Source organism: Rhipicephalus sanguineus, chromosome 5, assembly GCF_013339695.2.
Source record: "Rhipicephalus sanguineus isolate Rsan-2018 chromosome 5, BIME_Rsan_1.4, whole genome shotgun sequence".
Taxonomy (NCBI): Eukaryota; Metazoa; Arthropoda; class Arachnida; order Ixodida; family Ixodidae; genus Rhipicephalus; species Rhipicephalus sanguineus.
In genome coordinates this window covers 86,336,377-86,361,299 of record NC_051180.1, presented here as the reverse complement: position 1 = coordinate 86,361,299, position 24,923 = coordinate 86,336,377, and the positions used below count along the sequence as shown (strand labels likewise).

General features: G+C 44.9%; 1 protein-coding gene across 3 annotated transcripts in view; it reads right to left on the bottom strand.

The window, feature by feature from the left end:
• The window catches only part of LOC119393944 (glycerol kinase), a 56,418-nt gene that overhangs the window by 16,540 nt on the left and 14,955 nt on the right, over nt 1-24,923 (bottom strand). For 2 of the 3 annotated variants that reach the window (XM_037661139.2, XM_037661141.2), the window contains exons 8-13: nt 24,341-24,443; nt 24,090-24,157; nt 14,961-15,003; nt 13,445-13,537; nt 11,829-11,907; nt 8,852-9,024 (exon numbers count right to left, since the gene is read on the bottom strand). In XM_037661139.2, coding sequence (XP_037517067.1) covers nt 8,852-9,024; nt 11,829-11,907; nt 13,445-13,537; nt 14,961-15,003; nt 24,090-24,157; nt 24,341-24,443 — 559 coding nt within the window. The remainder of the gene's footprint in view (nt 1-8,851; nt 9,025-11,828; nt 11,908-13,444; nt 13,538-14,960; nt 15,004-24,089; nt 24,158-24,340; nt 24,444-24,923) is intronic. The other variant, XM_037661140.2, reaches the window with a different exon arrangement.

Here is a 24,923-nt window from a genome sequence, read left to right as displayed (position 1 = left end):
TGGCGTGTGCAGCATGCGCCCGTCAGTACGCAACCTAGCCCTTGCATGTGCGAGCTGGTATTCTTTGTTTTCCCCGCGATCTGCGCACGACGCATCTTGAGTTCAGTTTTGCTGAGTAGTGAGTGGTCTGTGCAATGGACGCTTTCGAATATCGACAAAGATGACCCGCCCAAAGCAGTGCAAATCTCTGACGTTGGAGAGAAAAGTCATGCTAATCAAGGAAGTCGAAAAAGCAGGTCGAAGCAAGTCGTGCATCGCCAAAGAATTCGGCATCCCTTTGTCAACCCTCTCGACAGTGCTCAAGCACAAACAAAAGGTTTTGAGAGGCTTCGAGCAAAGCTTCTCAAGCAAGCGGAAGCGCATTCGAGCATCCAAATTCCCGGACATCGAAGCAGCACTGACTGCTAACTGCATCGCACATGCAGGGTTTTCTCGCACCCTGGAATCGATCGAAGAAGACACTGGCGCAGAATTCAGCGGCTGTGATGAGCTGTGCAATGAAGTGCACAAGGCAACTGGCTGCGTGAGCGATACTGAAGACGGTGAGATCGCCTTTGAGAAGTATGCGCTCTATGAGGCAGACCTCCCCGTTACCGGAATGCTGTCGGACGCCAATATAGTTGAGATGGCCGTGAACGACGCAGATGACCCTGCAGACGCGGAAGAGCCCCGAGAAGTGCCTACGACAACAGAAACACGTAACGTGCTGCGCTTGCTCCGCAACAAGGTCAAATGCAGCGGTGGCGACCAACGGCTCATGCGATGTGTTGAGCAACTGGAGAACGCCTTTCTCGAACGCGAACACGAAACAGGCGAGCATCACGCAGTTTTTTGGCCCTTGGTAATAAATTTTTTTTTTCCTCTGAATTCTTGTGCCTTTACTATGGTAGCTATCTCGTGCAGTGGAGCTTTTCCTGGCAGCACTCGCTTTTCTTTTACAGTGACCAGGGCAAACATTTTCGGCGTTTTGCTTAACTCGAAATACCGCTTATCTCGAAATTTTCCCCGGATTTGACGGCTTCGAGTTAACGAGGCGTTACTGTATAAGACAAGGGTCAACACTTCATCACGTTTTTTTTTTTCTTTAATTCGACCTATACAGTTCGATCACTTTTATAAGAGACATGCATGGGGGCAGTTCTTGACCCTTGTATGAGGTCTCTCTCACAGTCGATCCCGGATATATCGAACTCAGATATATCGAATTATTGGCTATATTGAACAGTTGAGAAATCCCCTTGAATTTTCCATGCAAAAGTACAGTAGAACCCCGCTGTTATGTTCCTTTCTGATGCGTTTTCCCGGCTGTTACGTCGTTTTCCGCCGGTCCCGGCACAGCTCCCATAGGGTACAATGTATTGGGAACCCCGCTGTTACGTCGTAACTGTGGGACCGTTCCCGTATGATACGTCGCAAAGTGCGCTCCAAGCCGACCGAGTGAGTACCTAAGAGAGCGGCCATGGTGACTTTTCACGCAGCTTGGCCTGGTTTGACTGTAACTTTAGCCGTATGAGAGGCGCAAGCGACAGATACTTTCGGTTGACACAAACAAAAGCATAGCCTTCGAGATCCGTATTGCAAAGATGGCGTCTATGACGTAAGTGCTCGCGAAAGCAAGGCCTTCGAGATTGGCATTTACTTATAATAAAAGCATAGCCTTTAAGATTTGTACTGCAAACATGGCGTCTATGACGCAATTACTTGCGTAAGGAAGGCCTCCGAGATAGGAATTTACGTCTGCCATCGCGTTGGCGTTTATTTGTCGGAGTTGTTCGAGCTGGGTAGAGTTCACGTGGTCGTGCGCGGTTCACTGTTGGACTCGCCGCGCTGGTTGTGCTTGCATGTGCTTAGTTCTTTCACGCCTACAGCTGTTGGTGCTAAAAAAAATCACGTATGTTGATTACATTTCTGTGGATGACGCCGTCCCCATCTCCGCGTTTCTATCCGTCGACTAGACCGTGGCTGAGTGCGCCAATGTGTACTCCAGTGACGAAATTTAGGAGTTGGTGGAGCCGCTTTTGGGGGTATTTCTACTTTCGCGAGGCGTTCGACCGTTTACTACAAGCCACGATGGTCCGACACTATGCCAATGGTCCTACAGTATCGCTCGGCTACACCGACGCAACCGGCAACAATCTCGCGAAGGTATCGCCATAAGCGATCGCTTGTCAGGTGTAGGCCGTGGTGGCACTAGATTTATGAAGAGAATGTGACTGCAGGTGCTCGAAAAACTTTTCGTGCTGCTCGGACATGAGTAAAAGCACCAGGCAACGTTACACAGTTTTTTCACGTGTAAGCATTGAAATAAAATTCTGTACCACTAAATATTTCGTCGTTTTTCCTGTTTTTCGGCTCTTGCGTTTCCCGGCTCTTGCGTCTCCCGTCTCTTACGTTCATTACCTACGGTCCCTTCAAAAACGTATCAGCGGGGTTTCACTGTATGGGGCTGGTGTGCACGTATGTATATCGAACTCCCGCACAGCGAAACATCTGCTATATCGAACGTTGCGCTGCGCTAATGCCCAGAAAGTGCATTTTTCATAACAAATATTGATTATTTTCCGGCCACGTTCTAACAAGTTCCGATCCTTCGTCGCGTGCAGGTGACGAAAAGGAGGTGTTATTCCATTGCGTTGATCTAGTTCGTTGCGCAGCACATGTCAGTGCACCGGCATATTTGATGCGTGATCCGCAGGTTTTAACACGCGAGCATAGTATTTTTCAGAGGTTGATTGCCGAGGGCCCCAAAATGTTAGAATTAGGGGTGTGCGAATATTCGAGAGTTTCGAATATTCGTCGAATATTACATTCGAAATATTTGTATTCGATTCGAAAATCGTGTATTCGAATAGTTTCGAATATTTGAAAAATTCGAATATGCGATTCGATTATCATGCATAAAATAACTCGTCTTCCACATTTCCGCTGCGTTCGTATAGCTAAAAACGTTGCCGAGAGGAGCGATAAACATCGTAAGTACACAGTGGCACGATATCTGCCTGCGACGAGCGCCCCAATACGTATGATTTATTGCTGGTGCACCTCCGACGTGCAGCGCTGTTGGCGATCATGTAACCGTACATTTTCAATATTATGTGGCCGTAACATGCCGCACTACCACTCGTTCACTATGCGCGACCACTTCTCAAGAAAGACAGTGACCCACGTGACTGGTGGCGGACTGTAGGTACCTTCAGATACCCCAGTCTGGCAAAGCTTTGGCCCATGTACCTCCCTATACCAGCCACTTCTGTTGAGCGTGCCTTTTCAGTGGCAGGGGGGGGGGGGGGGGGGCTTGTCATTGTTAGAAGGGAGCGCCTGCTGCCTGATCATGTGGAGCAACTCATATTTCTTCATGATGACATCTAGTCATTACTTTCATTGTGCCATGATATTTGCTTGTGTTATGATGTGCATTGTGCTAGCCTGGACATTGTGTTCTGGAGATAGCAGTGTATGTTGTGTTGCCAGTCAGGATGTTAATGTTTTTTTTTTTTTTTTTCAAATAGCTACATGTTAAATAAAATATTGTTACTGTGGAGGCATTTTTCCTTTGATATTCGATATTCGATTCGATATTCGAAGATGGATATTCGTATTCGATTCGTATTCGAAAAATTTCATATTCGCACACCCCTAGTTAGAATGCAAAGTGACTCGGCGGCCTCGTTGTAATGTTTGCATTCCCTTCCTTGTCTGTTCGCGCATGATGACACGCAAACAGCATGGCCTTCGAGATGTGCAACCTCGTGGCATATTTTTGGTGTTTTCGGTTTTAAAACACATATCTCATAGGCTGCGCTTTTTTTGCATTTCTCGCTAAAGCAGCGGCTGCCTTCTACAAAGTCACAAGTGTCATCACTATCGCCAACATGTCGACGGCAGAGAAATGTTTCTTTGTGCAGTGTTGTCTCTTGCGGCATGTGGACTTGTGTACTTCTTGCTTCGTTCTTGATGAATCGTCATTCGGGAGTCGAACTAAACATTGTCCTGCTCGTAGCGATAAAAATGATGACCGGTGCTTGGAGTGACGTTAAGTAAAGCACTGTCGTGCACCGTTTCCTTGAGGGCCTTGGTGCCAGGTGACGACTTTGGGTGTGTTATGACCGCTGACTACGGCATACGGCGCGCGTCAGTGAATTTTGCGACTTGTTACGTTTCCGGGCGCCACATCAGACGGGAGCACAGCGAGTGACTTCATCGGTGCAGAAAACGACGTAGCTGTTTCTGACTGCATCGATGCAGAGATCGTAGCTGACATTACTGGTGCTGCGGAAATGGACCCGTGCAGTTTGAAGATGCCAATGCAGCCGCTGCCACCGCTAAACCCGAGCTACAGAGCTTGATTCGGCGTTCAGTGTCGATCACCGCTGTTGTGACCGAAGGATTTGAATTCGCTTATTTGGAAAGTTTCAATGATATTGACGATGACTTGAATTCACGGCGCGCAAGAAGCACGACAAGTTTGCAGACTATTTTCATGCGAAATAAAGTGCGGTAACTAGTAAAAGAAGAAGTTGTCACCTTGTTCTTTAGCATATGTGAGCGAATCACCATGTTCGCGATTTTTACGATTTCCGAAAACTGTGTCGAGGCCTGCAGTGCTTTAATTTAAGCCTTAAGTACGCATATGTTGTATTTCGAATTCTCGATATATCGAACTATTTCGCGGTCCCCTTCAAGTTCGATATATCCGGGATCGACTGTATAAGCAGCGTACCGGGTTCTCATTTTCTGATCAACCCCTATTTCGAGGTAGGCACACTGGTGTCTGTTATACCCGATTGCCTGTTACATCAATGCCTCTTATAAAAGTGCCCAACTGTATTCTGCTATTTACGATATGAAATAAAGTGGATGTATGAGCATGAGTGGATAAACTATGAGCCGGTAAGTATGGATGAAAATGGAGACTGTACTAGTACGAAGGAGTGTCAGAGAGTACGTGTGAGTGCACAAAGGAGTGAGAGTAACGCACAAACGAGAAAAGAGTACACTCAAACCTCGATATAACGAACTCGGATATGACGAATTATCGGTTATAACAAAGTAAATGAAGAATAGTCTTGTCATAGATACAGTGTTACAAATAAACTAGGGGTGTGCGAATATTCGAAATTTCGAATATTTTTCGAATAGTGTTTACTATTCGATTCGATTCGCACTGAAATTTTACTATTCGAACTATTCGAACTTCCCAAAGACAAATGCAGTCAACGTCCCATTGAAAGTGACCCCTTCAGATTTTCAATATGCTTCACCTCATTACACTCTCGTATTGCGGCAAAGCTGCCTTTCAATCTCCGTTACGGTCGAACTTAGCCAAGAGACAAAGTCCGGTTGGAAGTGGTCCCTAGATTTTCAATATGCTTCACCTCATCACACCCCCGTATTGCGGCAAAACTGCCTTTCAAGCTCCGTTACGGTCGAACTTAGGCAAGAGACAGTCAACGTCCGATTGGAAGTGCTCCCTAGATTTTCAATATGCTTCACCTCATCACACCCCCGTATTGCGGCAAAGCTGCCTTTCAAACTCCGCTACGGTCGCAAATGTATTAACTCAAGAAAACGCTGGTTCCAATATGGAGATGAAAGATTTGGCAGAGTTGGGGGCTCAATTAATGCTGTTTTGGACCTGAAATTTGGGCAGGAAGTCCGAGAAATCGGACGCCAAAGCTTTTTAGCATCCAAAATTTCAGATGTTCTTATATATTGACGTCTACGAGGCAGATTTGGAACTCCGGACTTGAAGGGAGCACACCCTTGTCTGCCACACCAGTTGGCCTTCCACAGAAGTTGAGAGAGGAGGAGAGGCTGAGAAAATGGCATCTTTGCCCATCACGTGTAAAGTGTTGTCGGAAACACTTTGGTTGCACCAAATCATGTACATAAATACGATTCGGCCTCTACATTGCCTCATTCTTGATACGAAAGACAGCTATGAAATATGACCCCACCAGCGCTTCATCAACCTAGCGAAAAGAAACACTTTCATGTTGCTATCTCACAAGAACATTCTTAGGGATTCTCTGCGACTTTTTCTGTAATTTCACTTCGAATTATTCGAAAAATGTTTGAGAAATATTCGAAAATTATTCGAAACTATTCGATTCGATTCGCACTCAATATTTATTATTCGAATTCGCTTCGCACCCAAAATTTTGCTATTCGCACAGCTCTAAAATAAACGTTTATAACGAATTTTTGGGTATAACGAAGTTATTTTCGTGGCAGATGTGACTTTGTTATAATGAGGTTTGAGTGTAATACAGTCGAACCCACTTATAATGATCCCACATATAACGATCTATCGGTTATAACGACCATATTTCGGTGCACTTATGATTTTCCTATGCTAACCATTGAAGCTGCGTCCACATATAGCGAACATTTTTCAAAGCCTCCTACTTTTACAACGAACACTTCAGACACGGTCGCGGTAAAAATATGGTGCATACGAAGCGAAAAAAAGTTAAAACATTCCTTCTAAAGCGTGACAGGGGAGCGCGCTTGCGCGTGCCCCGTTCCAGTTAACTCGTGACCACAGTGCTCGTGACTAAGATATCCCAGATCGGTGAGCACCGCACGCAGATTTCGGACGCTGCGAGCGAGGTCGCTCACTTTCCAGGTGTTTCTTCAGTGGCAGAATGGCAGCGGGGAACAAAAAAAAATATTAGGCAGCATGAAGCCTTGCGGTCAGCTTTCGCACGGTAACCTATCCTTACGCCGTTCTCTGCAGCTACGACCGCCTACGATGAATCAAACAATGCCTTGGAACGCAAGAAGGCATACATGCAAGAAGTGATAACCGCGATAACTTTCCATCGCAAAAAGGTTCACTGCGTCCCTAAACTCGTCAACGCCACAATGTGCCGCAAAAAGTCGTACGTCTTTTCGGTAACGGCAGAGACCGGTCGATCGGTGATTACGACTTCCGCGCGATTGCGGCGACGCTTTCGCGGATAAGCATCAGAAAGAGCGAAGGCGAGGTGGCGGCCATCGATGAACGTGCCATTATGGCTTTTAGCCGACAACCTTATCACAGTCAGCTGTAGATATCCGCTCGGCCGCGCGTGTGGCGTATGCCGTACACTGTGCTAACTGTGCGGATTGACAGCGGTACAAGCGCGTCATGCTGCCGTTGGCAAGTTCGCCGCCGCCGCGTCGTGCGAGACCGCTTTAAAGTGTGCGTCGCTTTGTAGAAACGAAAGTAGCTTGTTGTTGTTGCGTGGCGCAGCCACCGAGAAACGTCGTTGCACTGACAGTGAGCATACACTGCGTGTTTGACTACGTGACAACTCAAGTGCGCCGCGCATCGTCGTGCGAGGCCGCGAGAGAATCGCGGAGACGTCGAGTGCGCGTTGCTTGCAAAATGCTTGTTTTCGCCGCGTTGAACGAAGAGGCTATACAGTAAAAGCTCGTTAATTCGGATTTCTAGGGACCGGAAAAAATGTCCGAATTAACCGAATGTCCGAATTATCGAATGGTCGAAATAAACACAATAAATGCACGAGTTTTTTCAACATACCTTTACTTAACAAAGTAATCGCGGATGCTTGTCTGTTTTCGAGCAGAAATTCGCGCGGACACAATTTTTCTGAGCCCTTCAAGGTGCTCAGCAGCTCGCATGATGTCTGCAGTACCGCAAGAGTTTCACCCGTCATCCACGCTTTTCGGTTGGCACGGTAATCCACGGGAAGATTGTTGATGTTCTTAAAGCAGTGTGGCTTTTGAACCTTTCCGATAACGAGAAGCGGCAAGCGCTCTGTTCCCGTCACGTTGGGGGATAAAAGTACGGTTACTCGTTCCTTGCTTCTTGCCGCCGATTGAAGGGTCCCCTTTCATCACTCTTCATCACTTCTTGTCGGGAGATCCCGTTATTCAGAGCACGCAAAATTTCTACTTTGGTGGTGAAGTCCTTGGCCTCGTACTTGGGCCGCTTCGCCGGCGTTGCCATCGGCGGAGAGTGCGGTCGCACGAGAAGTCAGCACAAAAGCACCAGCAACGATCAAGCTAAAGGAGCCGTACTGAAACGTTCCTCGATAAATCCGCGATCAACGATGCAGCACACCAACGGGAACAAAGCAGCAACAAAACCCACACGCGAAAAGAAGGCGTTCAACCAGTCCCAATCCAAGTCGATAATTGATGTCCATGGCGATGCTGCGTTTGATCTTCACTTTTGTTCCGAATTGTTCTTTTTTCGTTTTCGAGCCTTGCCAGCGGCCCGAAAGTCGCCGAATTATCCGATTTGCGGTCAAATCTGTCCGAAATAACGAGCGCCCAGTCTCATAGAGTGATGCGTATATTTACAGGGACCAGATGACGTGTCCGAATTAACCGATTTTCCGAATTAACGAGAGTCGAATTAACGAGCTTTTACTGTAGTCGCCACACCCGTGCACGGTCCGGAGTGAAGCAAGCACAAAGAACGTACAAATGCGCGCATACGGCATACAGCAAGCGGCTCGGCAGTGACTCCGCTAGCCGAGTAGGCGACGCGCTGCACGCAACTAGCCAGGGATGATCGGCTCCACGTCGCGGTACCGCGCTTCGGTGAAATGGTGTCAGCTCATTGCAGAGACGCAGCGGGCGTCGCTTCACGACGCGAAAAGGCTTAGCTTGTCACCGAAGGGGTTGTTAGCACTTTAATAAAAGTGCAAAAAAAAAAAACAGCTTGGCCGCTAAGCGCACGTTTTTAAGGGCGAGTCCATATACAACGAACTACTGATATAACGACCACTTTTCGCGACACTTTCGCGTTCGTTATAAATGGGTTCAACTGTATAGGCGTAAAAATTAAGAGCACTGCTTTCACATGTCCACCTATGGCATCGTTAAAACAGCTCACCTGAAAGCAGACAGCTTCCAGGGTAGCCCTGGCAATGTGTGCTCGAGTCGTGAACTGCGTGAGGCCGCATATTATGCCCCGCGCATCTGGCTCCCAGTAAGGTGCGTACAGGCCCGAGAAGGCCGGGACAAAGTAGACACCGTGTGTGCTGCCTACTGTACGGGCCACTTTCTCTGTGATTAAAAATGAAAAGATGAGCATGAGGGGGCAAACTATGTGCCGGTAAGTGTGGATGAAAACGGAGACTGTACATGTGTTTAGTGTACACACACGCACACACAGTTACAAAACATTTGCACTAAATACAATGACAGCAGCGTGGGAGAGTTCCAAAGCATTCGTGAAGCCACTGCAAGAAGCGTCATGGCACTGCCTACACAATCCTAAACACAATTTATTCACAAATGTCTTTCAGTCACTTCTGAACCTGCAAGGATGGATTCTTGAACTCTTTGGCAGGAGTCATGATTAAAACTGTCTTCCCGTTAGCACAGTATGAGCAAAGTTAGTCAAATGTAGAAAAATTTTTTTCCAGCAGCACCCTCTCACAAAAGGAACGTCATTATTGGGCATAGAGATTAGATGTAAGCATGAAACGGATACCGGCAAAACAGATTGGTTGGAGATGCCACTAGCCACAATCTTGGGCATCATGCTGCGTGCGGCACACCACCATCTCTTGAAAGAGGTGGCAATCCACAACTCATAACCATTAGCTCCGACTGCGTGCTGTTTATAAGAGTACAGGCGTGGCTCCGGCCTTTGGAACGTTGCTATCAGGAACTGCAAATAAAACTTCAGCGTGTAGTGGTGAAAGAGCAAGGCCCTAGAAGCTACAGCTTCAGTGATTGTGTGAACGAACACTAAGAAGAACCCAGAAGCGAGTTTTTTTAAAAGTTTGTTTGGGCCATAACTAGTCTATATATGTAATGTGGCCCTGTACGAAGAATTAGTGGCCAGAGACTACTTTTTTTCTTTTCTTTTTTTTTCAGCTTTTGGTTGGTTGCCCAGATGATCTCATTTTGATCTTGCAATGATGCTCGAATGTTCTGTTCGAGTGCCCGAATAATGGCGCTGGCTTTTGGCTCAAGGTCGCCTCAAGGCCATCGACAAAGGGTGCTAAAAGCATTTCATGTTGAAAAGGAAATACCACTGCTACATAGTATGATAACAGTCCGCCTATAGCACACAGTGAATGTGGGCAACATCAACTCCAATGCTCACTGCATGCAATTGGCAATGGACATTTGTTACACAACCATCACTGTCACTCTACTTGGTTTATCAAAGAGCAGAGAAAACTAGGGTTGTGCGAATATTCGAAATTTCGGATATTTTTCGAATAGTGTATACTATTCGATTCGATTCGCACTGGAATTTTACTATTCGAACTATTCGAACTTTCCAAAAACAAATAGAGTTAATGTCTAATTGAAAGTGACCCCTTCAGATTTTCAATATGCTTCACCTCATTACACTCTCGTATTGCGGCAAAGCTGCCTTTCAAGCTCCGTTACGGTCGAACTTTGCCAAGAGACAGTCAACGTCCGATTGGAAGTGGTCCCTAGATTTTCTATATGCTTCACCTCATTACACCCCGGTATTGCGGCAAAGCTGCCTTTCAAGCTACGTTACGGCCGAACTTTGTCAAGAGACAGTCAACGTCCGATTGGAAGTGGTCCCTAGATTTTTCAATATGCTTCACCTCATCATACCCCGGTATTGCGGCAAAGCTGCCTTTCAAGCTCCGCTGCGGTCACAAATGTATTAACTCAAGAAAACGCTGTTTCCAACATGGAGATGAAAGATGTGGCAGAGGTGGGGGCTCAATTAATGCTGTTTTGGAGGACCTGAAATTTGGGCAGGAAGTCCGAAAAATCGGAAGCCGAAGCTTTTTAGCATCCAAAATTTCAGGTCTTCTTATTTTACGTAACAATATCGACTTCTACGAGGCAGATTTGGAGCTCCGGACTTGAAGGGAGCACACCCTTGTCCACAACATCAGTTGGGCTTCCACAGAAGTTGAAAGAGGAGGAGAGGCTGAGGAAATGGCATCTTTACCTATCACGTGTGAAGTGTTGTCGGCAGCACTTTGGTTGCAGCAAATCATGTACATAAATAAAATTCGGCCTCTACATTGCCTCATTCTTGATAAGACAACTATGAAACACCACCTCACCAATGCTTCATCAACCTAGCGAAAAGAAACACTTTCATGTTTCTTTCTCGTAAGAATATGCTTAGGAAACCTCTCTAACATTTTTTTCTGCAATTTCGCTTCGAAGTATTCGAAAATTATTTTAGAAATATTCGAGAAATATTCGAAAAATTCGATTCGCACTCAAATATTCGAGAAATATTCGATTCGCACTCACACTTCAATATTCGAATTCGCTTTGCACCCAAAATTTTGCTATTCGCACAGCTCTAGAGAAAACAAAACCTGCTTCTAGGTTCAGGTGCTGACACTTTTGTATCTTCTCGCTCAATTTGAATATCAGCCACAGCATGCACAAAACAGTGACAGCACTATCCTCTTGCCATGCACAAGTCAAGCATAATATTTACATATTATGCAAATGTGAATTTATTGTCAAGAGGAGCTGATGTGGCGGTTGAAGACTTTGGTCACTCGCCAAGCTAACAAAGTTTTTAGGACAAGTGTCGGTGTCTTGTTAAAGAACTATACCTAGACATGTACAGGTCTCTACGATTCGTATCAGATTAGCCATACAGAAAGTCCAACGTATCAGATAAGCTTTATTAATTTATTCCCACTAATATGTGGACATACAAGAATTAAAGTTTACCATCTCCCCTTGCAGCCATGTTGAACAGTACGAGACTGTTCTAAATGGTGCCTACGATGTTTATTTTTATTTATCTGTTGCATTCAACTGCGTGCTGTGCCATATCACTGTTATGTCATTCCATATGAAGTACAATTGACCAAGGTAAAAAATAATATAGACCTCACCGATGTCACTGCTGCTGTTGAGGAGGCCCATGTTGTCCCTCAGCCACCGAACAGCAGCCCCGGCAATAGCAACAGACCCCTAAGCATTAAAAATAATATATATATTACAAAACTGCCTACCATAAATGAACAATGCAGTAGTTTTCACTAAGAACATATTATTTTTTACACAAATAAAGTCCGTCCCTCAAATTACTTCAAGAGAGTTTTATACTTGTTGGGCAAGTTGGTACGCGGTTACACTAGTTGCTAGAAACCAAATTTGTGTCACTGTCTTTGCTTCCTGCCTCTCTGTTTCCCCTGCTTCCACATTTTAGTGGCTTTCTTCGAGTGTAACCCTCAAATTACAACTTAGGCAACAAACGCCTTTCAACTTGGCATAAGAACCCATCCTGCTGAACTTCAGCTCAACTACAATAACAAAACAATTGCCTTTAAAATGTCATAGAAAATGCAGCACATTTCTTCCAGCCTCAACACCACAAGTTGGCAAAAACATTTGCCGTGACAGATTAAGGCCAGCTCAACATCATTCCATGGTGGCTACAACATGACTTCCCGCAAAATATTTTATGTCACGAAAATCGCAGAATACAACAGTTTTCTAATGACATGGGGGCCATGCATGTGCTGAAGCACTGCTCAATGTTTCACTGCACATTTCAGGAATTCAAGCTTTTTCAAGGACTCTGCATTCGAATACCTTCGCAGCTGCATAAAAAGTTGTGCACACATAATTGGACCACAGTTTTTGCATCCAGAACACAGTGGCAGCAAAATTATTTTCCTGTTTTCCTCCGCTCTACTTACTTTCAATGCTGAATGTAAATACCGCAGTGGAAAATCAATACAACACAAATAACATAATGAATTCTTAAATAGAATAACCTAATTCATAGTCCATTCACCATACAGTAAAGCATATATTGACATTACAATTAAAGAGAACATGCAATATGCAAGACAGCATCAAGTGCAGTAAAAATGTCTTTCCAAAGTAGCATGATATGTGTCCCAAGAGCAAAATGGTCACATACATGTACTAAGCAAAAGCAGCAGAAGAAACTGGGTATAGCTTTGCTTAAGAGACCACTTGCATTCAAGACAGCCTCCAAATCATGGAATCACATGGTTGAACATTAATGATAGCACTGTATTTGCGCCACACACAGACAGAGGTAACTTCCTAAACGCCATCAATACAGACTTTACAATGTTCACTGAACTATCGAGGAATCAGACATATGCAGAGTACTTGTTGAGGTTTTAGTTGGTCCAGCATATTTATACAGTGAGGGTTGAAATTAAGACAAAAAAGACTGGACGTGCGAGTGCCCCCAGTTTCCTTCACCTGAGTTTGCCCTAATTTGTGCCCCTAATTTTATACCTGATGGCCATACACTCACATTCCTTCACATTACGTGGATTTCTGTTTCTTGCAGGTATAAACATATACGCTTATAAAAAGGGTGTCATTGCATACGATGCACCTCAATAAAAACAAAGCTTGAGCTGCATTATTGCCAGCATTTTTTTTATAGAATCTTGTTATAAGCATGAGGACTCTGAGCTATACACAGCACGAAAAGCAACACAAGAACAAGAATAGACCTTACCTCCACAGCGTATTGGACAGGACGTTTTGGTCCCAGCTTGTAGGCAACAGTCGTAAGCAGACCATGAGAGGACTGTACAATCTGCAAGCCAGTCTACAATGTTGTTAGGTACATGTGTCGCCACTCACCGTGTGCATATTGCCTGTGCTTGGAAGCAGGAGCGCAGCAGGGAAAGAGAGAGAAGAAGAGGAGAGTAACACGAAGGAACACACAGAAAAAGATAAGTGCAAGCAAAACCAGCCATTCTCTGCACAAAGCAGGCAAGAGCTTTGCCACATTTATATTAGAAAGTGCAGCGTAACAGGAAGAATGAGAAGGGCAATTGTAGCATTCTGTACACCGACGGAGATTTTTTGTTTTCTAGGGTGTACGAGGGGCAACGATTCCATAGAGATCCTACAGACTTTTCATAAGGAAGAGTGACAAAAGTTAGCATTGATAAAGACAACGTCATAAGGAAGATCATTCCTGAATGTTTTTTTGACGCAAGGGACCTAAAGCTACTGAAAACTTCTCTGCTTTGGTCGTCATGCGGGTTACCAGTTCAATGGAGCAAAAATTATAGCTAGCCAAAGTGGAAGGTGAGAGGAAACAAGACTATCCGTGTAAGAGATGGTTACATGGTATTATTCAGGACACATGGCAACAACTACAAAAAGTGAAGCAACTTTGAAAACTGCACTAATAATACAAGTACTGTTACAAAGACGTGGAGAATGCTACAACCAGATAGCTTAAAAAGCCATTAGGACTCAAAATTTATGCAAGCAAAAAGAAAAGGTATTATTAGGAAACAACTCTCATTCTATACTAGTGAAAGAATGATGAATCATTCAGAATTCATTTTCATGGAAGGGTACGAGGACCAAAGATGTCTGAGTATAGGATGCCCAACCATTGCCATTTAGGAAGTAATGATGTACAAAATGGCCATACATATACATACAAGCAAAAGTATTACAATATTCTTGATATTACACATTAGCTGCAAAACGCCACAGGTACTGTAGACTTCCCACTTCCGATTTGGCAAGGTTCCTAGTTAGGGATTTCCGTATTTCCATGCCAGTCTGTTCAGCGTGAACTAGTATCCAGTACTGCTATGCTGATGCCAACACCTTTCAAACACAGGAGAACACTGGGGTTTGCACTCGTCTGTAGAATTTTAGCCACAGTTAAGTTGAACTTTCAGTGCATGCTGTCCCAGTTTCTGAGATTAGTGCAAGGGTACATGCTCCTCCAACTCTGGTTACTGCCAAGCCTAGTAAGTAGCGACAGAAGCAAGAAAGTGAAGAAAGACAGGTGGTATATGGAGGAATAGGTTGTACAATTCAAGCTGTAAAAAAAAGAGTGAGCAATAGTGAAAAAGAACAATTTAGCTTCCACATGTAAGCAGCAGCAAGAGTACCTCATTAATCTTAGATAACAGTGCACATGCAACAATTAAAGCTTTCTTGCAGCGAGCTCTGCTGCTAATGCCAATACTCGTAAGGAAATCAGCATGCTGTATGCTTACCTCCAGGCCAGTGTTGCATAATAGGAAGCATCCAGTGCCATACCTGTGCAAAAACAATATGAAACTATAGCAACTGCAAGTTACCTGACATCGCAGACACATCTGTCAAAGCTTCTCTGTAAGAAACAGGGGGTAAAGACCTGTCGAACCATATAGGGCACCGAGTTTCCCAATAAAATAAGTGGAGCGAACTCTTGCACTGTGATCATTCAGATACCGCAGAAATGATGGATAGTAAATGTATCTCTCTGCCTACCGCGTGTGTGGCTTCACTTGTTCTCGCACCTCTGTTAACTACAGCATCTACAGCATAATCCATTTCTATCATTGAACAAAATTTTGGGCAAACTTCATTCTTCTCAATGTGGAAGGCACTAAGACCGAGCAGAGCCACGCAAATTCTCTCAAATTCTTGCCTTTATAATGCCCAACTTTTCATCGAAAATGCTCATCTTGCAAAGTCACATACCCAATTGAACTCTTAAGGACAAAGCTTAAAGCAATCTACGTGGGCGGTTGAACTTGGTCACAGCGAAGTTGTGCTGACCATGACAACACCTCTGGTACTATATATCATGGATTTGCTATAGCATACACGCGGATATTAGCATTTGGAAAATCCCCATCAACTCTATGCAAAAGAAACTCGAGAGGTGCTTCCAACAAGGCATTACCACAGGCAAACCAGAGTTCCCTTCAGTAATTTTTGCAGTAGCTTCTGTGATGCCAGGCACTACAGTTACACGTCCAGCCACCATTGAAGAGACCGACAACTGGCCAGAACGTGGGATTAGATCCTGGTATAAATGAAAAGGCCGTAAAATATAGTGACAGATTCCAGCATCCTTTTCACGTTGTGAGTAGGATTTACAGTAGAACCTCGGTGATACGATCACGGCTCGTACGAATTTCAGGGCGATACGACTTTTTCTGTGGTCCCGACCAAGGCCCTTTAGCATGCAATGTAATGGAGTACGGTTGTTACGAACCGATTTTCACCCGGTGACGTTTGATACGAACGTACGCTACCACGCAGGTACGAACTAACAGGCGCTGCCTGTGCTGTCGCGAAAGATAAGGCAATCGCGCGCGGTCATGCGCGCCGCACCGCCAGTTTGTCAGAACAGTCTATAAGCGGCGCGTCATAACCTCCGAGACATCAGAGACTGTGAGCACGAATCTTGGAGGCCTCAATGCGCCTTCATGTACCTTCGCGTTTAAATTACAGATGATGCTAACGTAGCGTGCTCTCTCTCTCTTTTTAACGCGTCGACACGTGCTGCTGTGCTCGAGGCAGCGTCATTGTACTTTGTTTACACGTGCCTGCCACGTAGATGCAAGTCATGTCTTCGCGAAGGAGCTAGGCCTAGCAACATGAACATGCATGACTGTGGGGGACGTGCACACCTGCCAACTCTCCGATTTCCACAGGAGATTCCCGAATTTTGAGCAAACCTCCCGATTGTGCAGGCACGGCAGCAAATCTTCCAAAAAACATCCAAAACACCACCACGGTAAGAAAGTAATAACAAAGGACAGCGGTCCTAAAATTTTCTGCCGTTCAATCACGTGCAAAGCACTCCATAAGTCACTTTCGCCGCAACACTCCGATGTCATGCGAAAAAGCGTACCAAGAGTTGGATGGGGCTACTAGCGGTCACGTGTCACAGCACACCAGATTAATTAATTACACATGCGCGCACGCGCCACATATTTACGAGTACAACTATGATCGTTGACATCTAAACACATTACTGGCAATCATTCAGAACTGTTCATGACGTTGCTGCGTCCCTGAGAAACAATAAATGAAAACATACGACAGCTTTCTTTTGTCGCATATTTATATTATTTTCCATGTATTCTGGTGATACGAATTTTGGATGATACGAATAGTCCCGGTGACCCTGTGAGATTCGTATCACCGAGGTTTTACTGTATATTTTTAAATCGTGTGTAAAAGTAAAAAAAACTGGTACGTCGCGCAGACTAGCGGAAGAGCCTTGAAGTTGAATTATGAAGTCGATCATTTTGCTGTGCGTAGTCTGATGCTGTCATGCATGCCATAATTACCGTATTTTCTCGCATATAACCCGCACCCCTAACTTTGAACTCCCCGAAAAAAGAAAAAAAAATCCTCGCGTATAACCCGCATGCTTAGCTTAAAAAAACTGTTTTTGGAAGTCACAACTGCATAGTCACAATCTCGTTTACAAAAGAACTTTATTTCGAAGCGATCGCCGCAACGTTGACGGCACAGATTCCCGTTCCTTCAATCATCGCCCGACTCGCCACTGTCGCTGCTGCCATCCGAGGCTTCGTCGCCGCTCTCGAAGACGCAATCGTCTTCGGTGCCATCCAAGCAATTGCTGATGGTGGACTTTTTGAAGCTCTTGCACACCATGTCAGCCGGAATCGCCCCCCACGCATCCACGATCCACTGGCACAGCAGCGCAATGTCTGGCCTCCGCACGCGCCCTATCGGTGTGAGGGCGTAAAGGCCGTCGGCCATCCACTCGGCATACAGCCGCTTCACGTGCGCCTTGAACGGCTTATTGAGGCACACGTCCAGTGGCTGTAACATGGAAGTCATGCCACCGGGTATGATCACGAGGTCGGTGCGGTGGTCAACGAGGTGCGCTTTCACTGCGTCAGTGCAGTGGCCTCGAAACGAGTCCAACGCCAGCATCGACCGCCGTGCCAACATGGCGCCCGGCCTCTTCTCCCAGATCATGCGAAGCCAGTCACAGATGAGGTCACCATTCATCCACGCGTTATCTTCGGTTCACACAACAATCCCTGGTGGCAGTGGCGTGCTGGGCCATGCACTGCCGTGAAGCCGACCTCTGCTTCCGGATTATTCGCAGATAACCTGGACCCTTACTTTTCAAACGATTTTTTTCAATTTTTGGTGCGGGTTATATGCGAGAAAATACGGTAGTCCTCAAAGTTAGAGTATGTATATTATTATCCAGCCCCACTCAATTCCGTGCTGCTTATGAGGTAAAAGGAGCTGCACGGTGAGAAGCGGCGCTGCCTTCACGGCCGCCAGTGGATCATGTCGAGCCGCAGCGCATGCGCGCGTAGTGCATGCATGCGCAGTAACTCACAGCACTCGAACACGAACCACTCTCGCGCTCACCATTTCCAGCACATGTTGTCTCGTGTGTATATGACTTCATATTCGCCGCAGATGGAAAAATTCTGATTGCAAATGTTTCGCGGCGTTTTTCATGTTACGATTCAGTGAATAGACACTGACCGGTGAGGTTTCCGTTCCACTGAAGAAAATGTGTACCATGAAAATTGGTTGTCGGTTCCTTTAAAGCACTGACACAAAATTTTGCATCTTGTCTTTTTTCTGTTGCAATAAGCAGCTAACAACCAACTTATCACGGCTGAAAAGCTCGTTTGCTCAAATGCGCAACGGTTAACTATTTGGAGACCGTTTTATAGCGCCCAGTCACAGTTTCGGCTTCAGAGAGCGCCGTGTGAGGCGGGACCCAGAGTGGTTTTCATTAGAGCTGTGCAGATAGCAAAATTTTGGGTGCAAAGCGAATTCGAATATTGAAGTGTGAGTGTGAATCGAATATTTTTGGAATATTTCTCGAATATTTTTCTAATTCTTCGAAGCGAAATTGCAGAAAAAAAAGTTGGTGAGGATTCCTAAGCATATTCTTATGAGATAGCAACATGAAAGTGTTTCTTTTCACTAGGTTGATGAAGCGCTGGCGAGGTGGTGTTTCATAGTTGTCTTATCAAGAATGAGGCAATGTAGAGGCCAATTTGTATTTATGTACATGATTTGGTGCGACGGAAGTGTTCCCGACAACATTTTACATGTGATAGGCAAAGATGCCATTTCCTCAGCTGCTCCTCCTCTTTCAAATTCTGTGGAAGCCCAACTGATGTGGTGGACAAGGGTCTGCTCCCTTCAAGTCCGTAGTTTCAAATCTGCCTTGTAAACATTGATATATAAGAACATCTGAAATTTTGGATGCTAAAAAGCTTCAGCGTCCAATTTTTCGGACTTCCTGCCCAAATTTTAGGTCCAAAACAGCATTAATTGAGCCCTCACCTCTGCCACATCTTTCATCTCCATGTTGGAACCAGCGTTTTCTTGAGTTAATACATTTGTGACCCTAGCACAGCTTGAAAGGCAGCTTTGCCGCAATACGGGGGTGTGATGAGGTGAAGCATATTGAAAATCTCAAGAGGTCATTTTCAATCAGACATTGACCGTATTTGTCTTTGGGAAGTTCGAATTGTCCGAATAGTATAATTCCAGTGTGAATTGAATCGAATAGCAAACACTATGTATTAGAAAAATATTTGAAATTTCGAATATTTGCACACACCTAGTTTTCATGTAAACATAGCTGGCTGCGTGAGCACCCAAAACAGCGTGCACATGAGCACCGTGTTGACAACTTTTTTCAACGAAGGCTTTCTGGGTGCTGCTATAATCCCCTCCGAGACATTGTAAATATGCGTGATCCTCCAAAAATGCACTGCCGAGGCAAGGACGTCAGCCTTTTCATTCCTGTGCAAGTCTTCCGCCTCTTTCCGTTGAAAAGGTCTGCTAGGAGACAGCGCTTGTAAGGATCATGGCAGCCAACACAAACTCATGACGCAGGTGGCGGTTGGTTGTTTACACGAAAACCAAAGGCGCGTTTAGTGCGCAGTGACGCAACACGCACTTTAATATTGATTTTAAATGTGTTCTAGGCTATATTATCCCTTGATATTTCGTAGATGGTGCATGTGTGTCCACACAAATCTATCCCACAGGTTATCTCGCCTTGAAAACTTTTCTGTCAGTACTTCTTTAATGGTGAAATGGGTAAGGGTAAGCGAAAATATACCTGCTTTTTAGTGGCATCACTTCAACATACACATCACAGCTACTTTATTATCCACCTAAGTACGTATATAACCTATGGTTCTAGGTGCACAAAATGCAGCATCTGTAGGTGCTGGACAAATACCCAAAAGCAAAGAGAGTTGGGTTTATTTTGAAGGGCACGTGACTATTTTCATGGCCACATAGCAAAAGTAACATTACACAGATGAGCAGACAACTGGACCAAGGGAACACCTGTCTTGCTCTGAACCACCAGACAACTGTCACGTGCATCACAAGATCTACCAAGGCTTACTGCAACACAACATTATGACTGCTCCTGCAGGGCACACTAGCAATTTGCCAGGAGACGTACTCGCAAGAGGGTAGGAATCAAGAGATCACTGTAGTGCTGTGCAAGGGGACTACTTCAAAGGAGGCAGTGTTGAAATGCACATACTATATTCAAAACAAAGGTACAATGGAACCCCGATTATACTACTTTGAGGGGACCGTGCAAAACTGTCATATATCCCGGCGTTGTATGATTAAAAAACTAAGAATATAGGTAATGACGACCCCCAGCCTTGCCCAAAAAAAAATGGGTAAAGACCGTCTAAATAAGGCCACGGCACAACCCTGCACTTCTTCAAGGAAGGTAGATTACATTACTTTAAAAATGATAGCTTAACATTTAATTGAAGGAGGAGTGTGATAGCTTAACATTTAATTGAAGGAGGAGTGAACGAATCTTTAATCTCAACTTTTAAAAAATTGAACCCAACGCGCATCTTTCCCATAAATTGAGTATGAAAATTGCCTGGTCGTAAAAACGAAACCACAACTACATTGGCAACAGCAGTTGGTGATATGCTGCCTCAATATTGAACGCTCATGTGAACAGAGTTATTTTGCACACCGAAGATAGCAGTGTCGAGGCTGCGACCGTGAGTAGTGCGAAAAAAGCGAGATCTTCAGTTGCATGTCGACCAAGAAAAGTTTCCATAGGCCAAAAAGGGCAAAATATTCGGACCTTGAAGACGAGCTTGACAACCAGCTTAATCTACTTCGTGTAGATTGAGCTTGTTAAGGTAACAGCCCTGGAACATGCATGCAATCCAGAGGCGATGATATATCACCGAAGAAAGTGAACTGTCAAGAGATTAAATTATCCATTCTAATAAGGCAAATTGTACCTGTCTCGCTCTCTCTCTTACTTTTTATAGGGGTATATCAGTTTCATATCAAACAGCTGATTACACTCATATTTATTTTAACTCACATTAATTTCGTGTGTGTTACATTCGAGTTCAAAAAACGGATAATTTTTTTATTGGATGGTGCCAGAAAGTCATCCTAAGACACGGGTTCGGCGTAAAACAGTGCCGTGTAACAGAGGCTTTAAATGCATTATGTCTCTGGGGGCTTTGCCGGGACCGAAACGATTCGTCGTAAAATGCGGGTTGTCGCATAGCCGGGGGACATATAATTGAGGTTCCACTGTAGTCTCAATATTTTTTAATTGCCTTTTCAATGTGCTAAATGCCTACTCAAGCACGTCTTTCAATTGGGTCAGTGACGTTATTACAACCAATATTATGCCCGTTTTAACACCTATTATCCCTGTTCGAATAAATCGCTAGTAATGCATGCTACAGTGCACTTTTCACCACAACAGAAGTGGGGCGATCACGTGGTGTGACATATCATGTAGACACATTTTAGGTACTTGCCGTTTATAACTCCATCAAGTATGCCAAAATTTTACGTTAAATGTGTAATTAACATGATTGCTGTGTATTTATAAACGCACCAATTAATAACAGAAGTGCACTGACCACGTTACAACAATACACAATGCGTATGCATGTCGATTGCAGCATATACTATAGCAAGTGGGATCACATGAGTTTTTATCATGCAGCCATGCTTCTGCGTGAACACAATGAGGTACAGCAACATCAGTGACCTTCACTTATCTCAACTTATCTCACTGCCTACAAATCGCTTATCTGCTCATCACAAGTGTGTCAAAGGGGTCAGGAACACAGGAAGTTAACATTCCGTTCTTTTGCCTAAGCTTTCTGGCAGCCTACAAGATATACAACCACTGAACTCATGCGAGGCTGTAATACGACAGCAGAGTTATAAAATGATTTAGCAGAAATAACTCCCACACACAAAAAAAATCTGTTGGTGGTGGATTACATCCTACACATAGTATTACTTGTAAATTAAAATATGATGCACGTCAAACTTGATAACACAGAATGAGTTTACGTTACAAACACTGTTTTCAATTTTGGTCTGAAAATATAAAAAAATGGCACTGCAAGCTTGCTTAGTGTTGGACCACAAGGGCACTAACTTGGCAGTACAAAAGCAAGCATTTCTATTAGAAGGGCTCAATTTAAGAAGACCTGATTAGACAGAAACAAATGATCATAGCACTCCTCATTAACTTGCAGAAAGAACTGATGGTGGTTTGACACACACCGAATTCATATCCTCTTTTGACTGGTGCCATTTAATAAGTGCTGACATCTCAAAATAGGCTTACTGGTACTTTAAATTACAGACTGTATAGAATCCGTTCCTAAACCAAACTGATTGTATAAACAAATCAGTTCCTGAGAAGTTCTTGATCCGATGACATTAACGCATATAGTTCCTAGCATGGCAGCAATGTTCGCCTTACATTGTAATACAGTCGAACCCACTTATAACGATCCCACGTATAACGATCTATCGGTTATAATGACCATATTTGGGTGCACTAACGATTTTCCAATGCTAACCATTGAAGGTGCGTCCACATATAGCGAACATTTTTCAAAGCCTCCTACTTTTACAACGAACACTTCAGACACGGCTGCGGTAAAAATATGGCGCATACGAAGTGAAAAAAAGTTAAAACAGGCCTTCTAAAGCGCGAGAGGGGCGCGCGCTCGCGTGTGCCTCGCTCCAGCTTACCCGCGACTAACATATCTCTGATCGGCGAGCACCGCACGCAGATTTCAGACTCTGCGAGCGAGGTCGCTCACTTTCCAGCCTTTTCTTCAGTGGCAGAATGTCAGTGAGGGAAAAAAAAGGAGGCAGCATGAAGCCTCGCGATCAGCTTTCGCACCTTTCCTGACGCCGTTCTCTGCAGCTACGACCGCCTACGATGAATCAAACAATGCCTTGGAACGCAAGAAGGCATAAATGCAAGAAGTAATAACCGCGATAACTTTCCATCACATAAAGATTCACTGCGTCCCTAAACTCGTCGACGCCACAATGTGCCGCAAAAGGTCGTCCGTCTTTTCGGTAACGGCAGAGACCGGTCGATCGGTGATAACGATCTCCGCGCGATTGCGGCGATGTCTTCGCAGATAAGCATAAGAGCGAAGGCGAGGTGGTAGCCGTCGATGAACCTGTAGTTATGACTTATAGCCGACAACCTTATGTCACAGTCAACTGTAGATATCTGCTCGGCTGCGCGTGTGGCGTTCGCCGTACACTGTGCGGATTGATGGCGGTACGAGCGCGCCATGCTGCCGTTTGCAAGTTCGCCGCCGCCGCGCTGTGCAAGACCGTTTTAAAGTGCGCGTCGCTTTGTAGAAACGAAAGTAGCTTGCTGTTGTTGCGTGGCCACCGAGAAACGTCGATGCACTGACAGCGAGCGTATACTGCGTGCTTGACTAGGTGACAACTCAAGTGCGCCGCGCATCGTCGTGCAGGGCCGCGAGAGCATCGCGGAGGCGTAGAGAGCGCGTTGCTTGCAAAATGCTTGTTTTCACCGCGTTGAACGAACAGGCTATCCGCCGCACCCGTGCACGGTCCGGAGTGAAGCAGGCACGAAGAACATACAAAAGCGCGCATACAGCAAGCGGCCCGGCAGTGACTCCGCGAGCCAAGTAGGTGACGCGCTGCACGCAACTAGCCAGGGATGATCGGCTCCATGTGGCAGTACCGCGCTTCGGTGAAACAGTGTCAGTTGATTGCAAAGGTGGGTAATTCACTCGTGAGCAGATAGCGGGCGTCGCTTCACGACGCGAAGAGGCTTAGCTTTTCACCGGAGGGTATAGGTGCAAAAAGAAAAAAAGAAAAAAAAAAACGGCTTGGCCGCAAAGCGCATGTTTTTAAAGGCGAGTCCATATACAACGAACTACTGATATAGCGACCACTTTTCGCGACACTTTAGAGTTCGTTATAAGCGGGTTCGACTGTATTTCAGTTCCAGCCGCACAGAGACAACACACCATGTTATAAGCTGCATATAATTACATGAGAGTAATACTTACGTGCACTTGGCTTCACCGATGTCGAAACACAGTTGACCCACAAGCGCTGCACTTTGGTCTCCGAGGCACTAAGAAAAAAGATAAAACATATAATGAATACCAAGAGGCAGTGTGAACAGTGCATATAATTTGCACTGGGTAGAGCACAACAGATGTGAATCTTCAGCACCAATTATGTTCTCCTCCACATGTACGCTCACATGCAAGTACATGCATGTTAAAGATTGGCACATGCCAAAATTGTTGTTTACCCCTGAAATGGGAACACCAAGAAGTGGACCTTCACACATTCTCCCATAGATTTCTGAAGAGCTACAAATCTTCGGAAGTATCGACATTGGCACCCCAAAGAACCTGCAAGGAGAAGTACACGTAAGCCAGATAACTCCACAACTGCATATCACAACAATGGGCTTAGATCAAGTTGATGGCAGCAAGTTATGCGGCAACTAGTTTCCTTTGACACAATATGCCACTTTGAACATTGTTTCCATATACATAATAAATTAATCAAACTTTGCTCATTAGTGTTCATAATGGGCTGCTAATGAAGTATACCATATTCAATCAACTCTTGCCAGATGAAACTCACACAGCCTCTAACTTTCCAGACAGGCTGAAGGTTTGACAGGGCTACAGCAGCCTTTAACCTATCTTTGCCAACTTGTTTCAGATGGTGAAGGCGGGGTGTTTTAGAGTTGGCAAAGTTGGAGCCATGTCGAAATACCTTGCAATTTGCATATTTGCTATTCAGTATAATGTACCACATCTGTGGAGCGCCTTTTTAGCACTGGAAGCTACATTTTCAAGTAAAATAGAGGCAAGCTCTCAGGT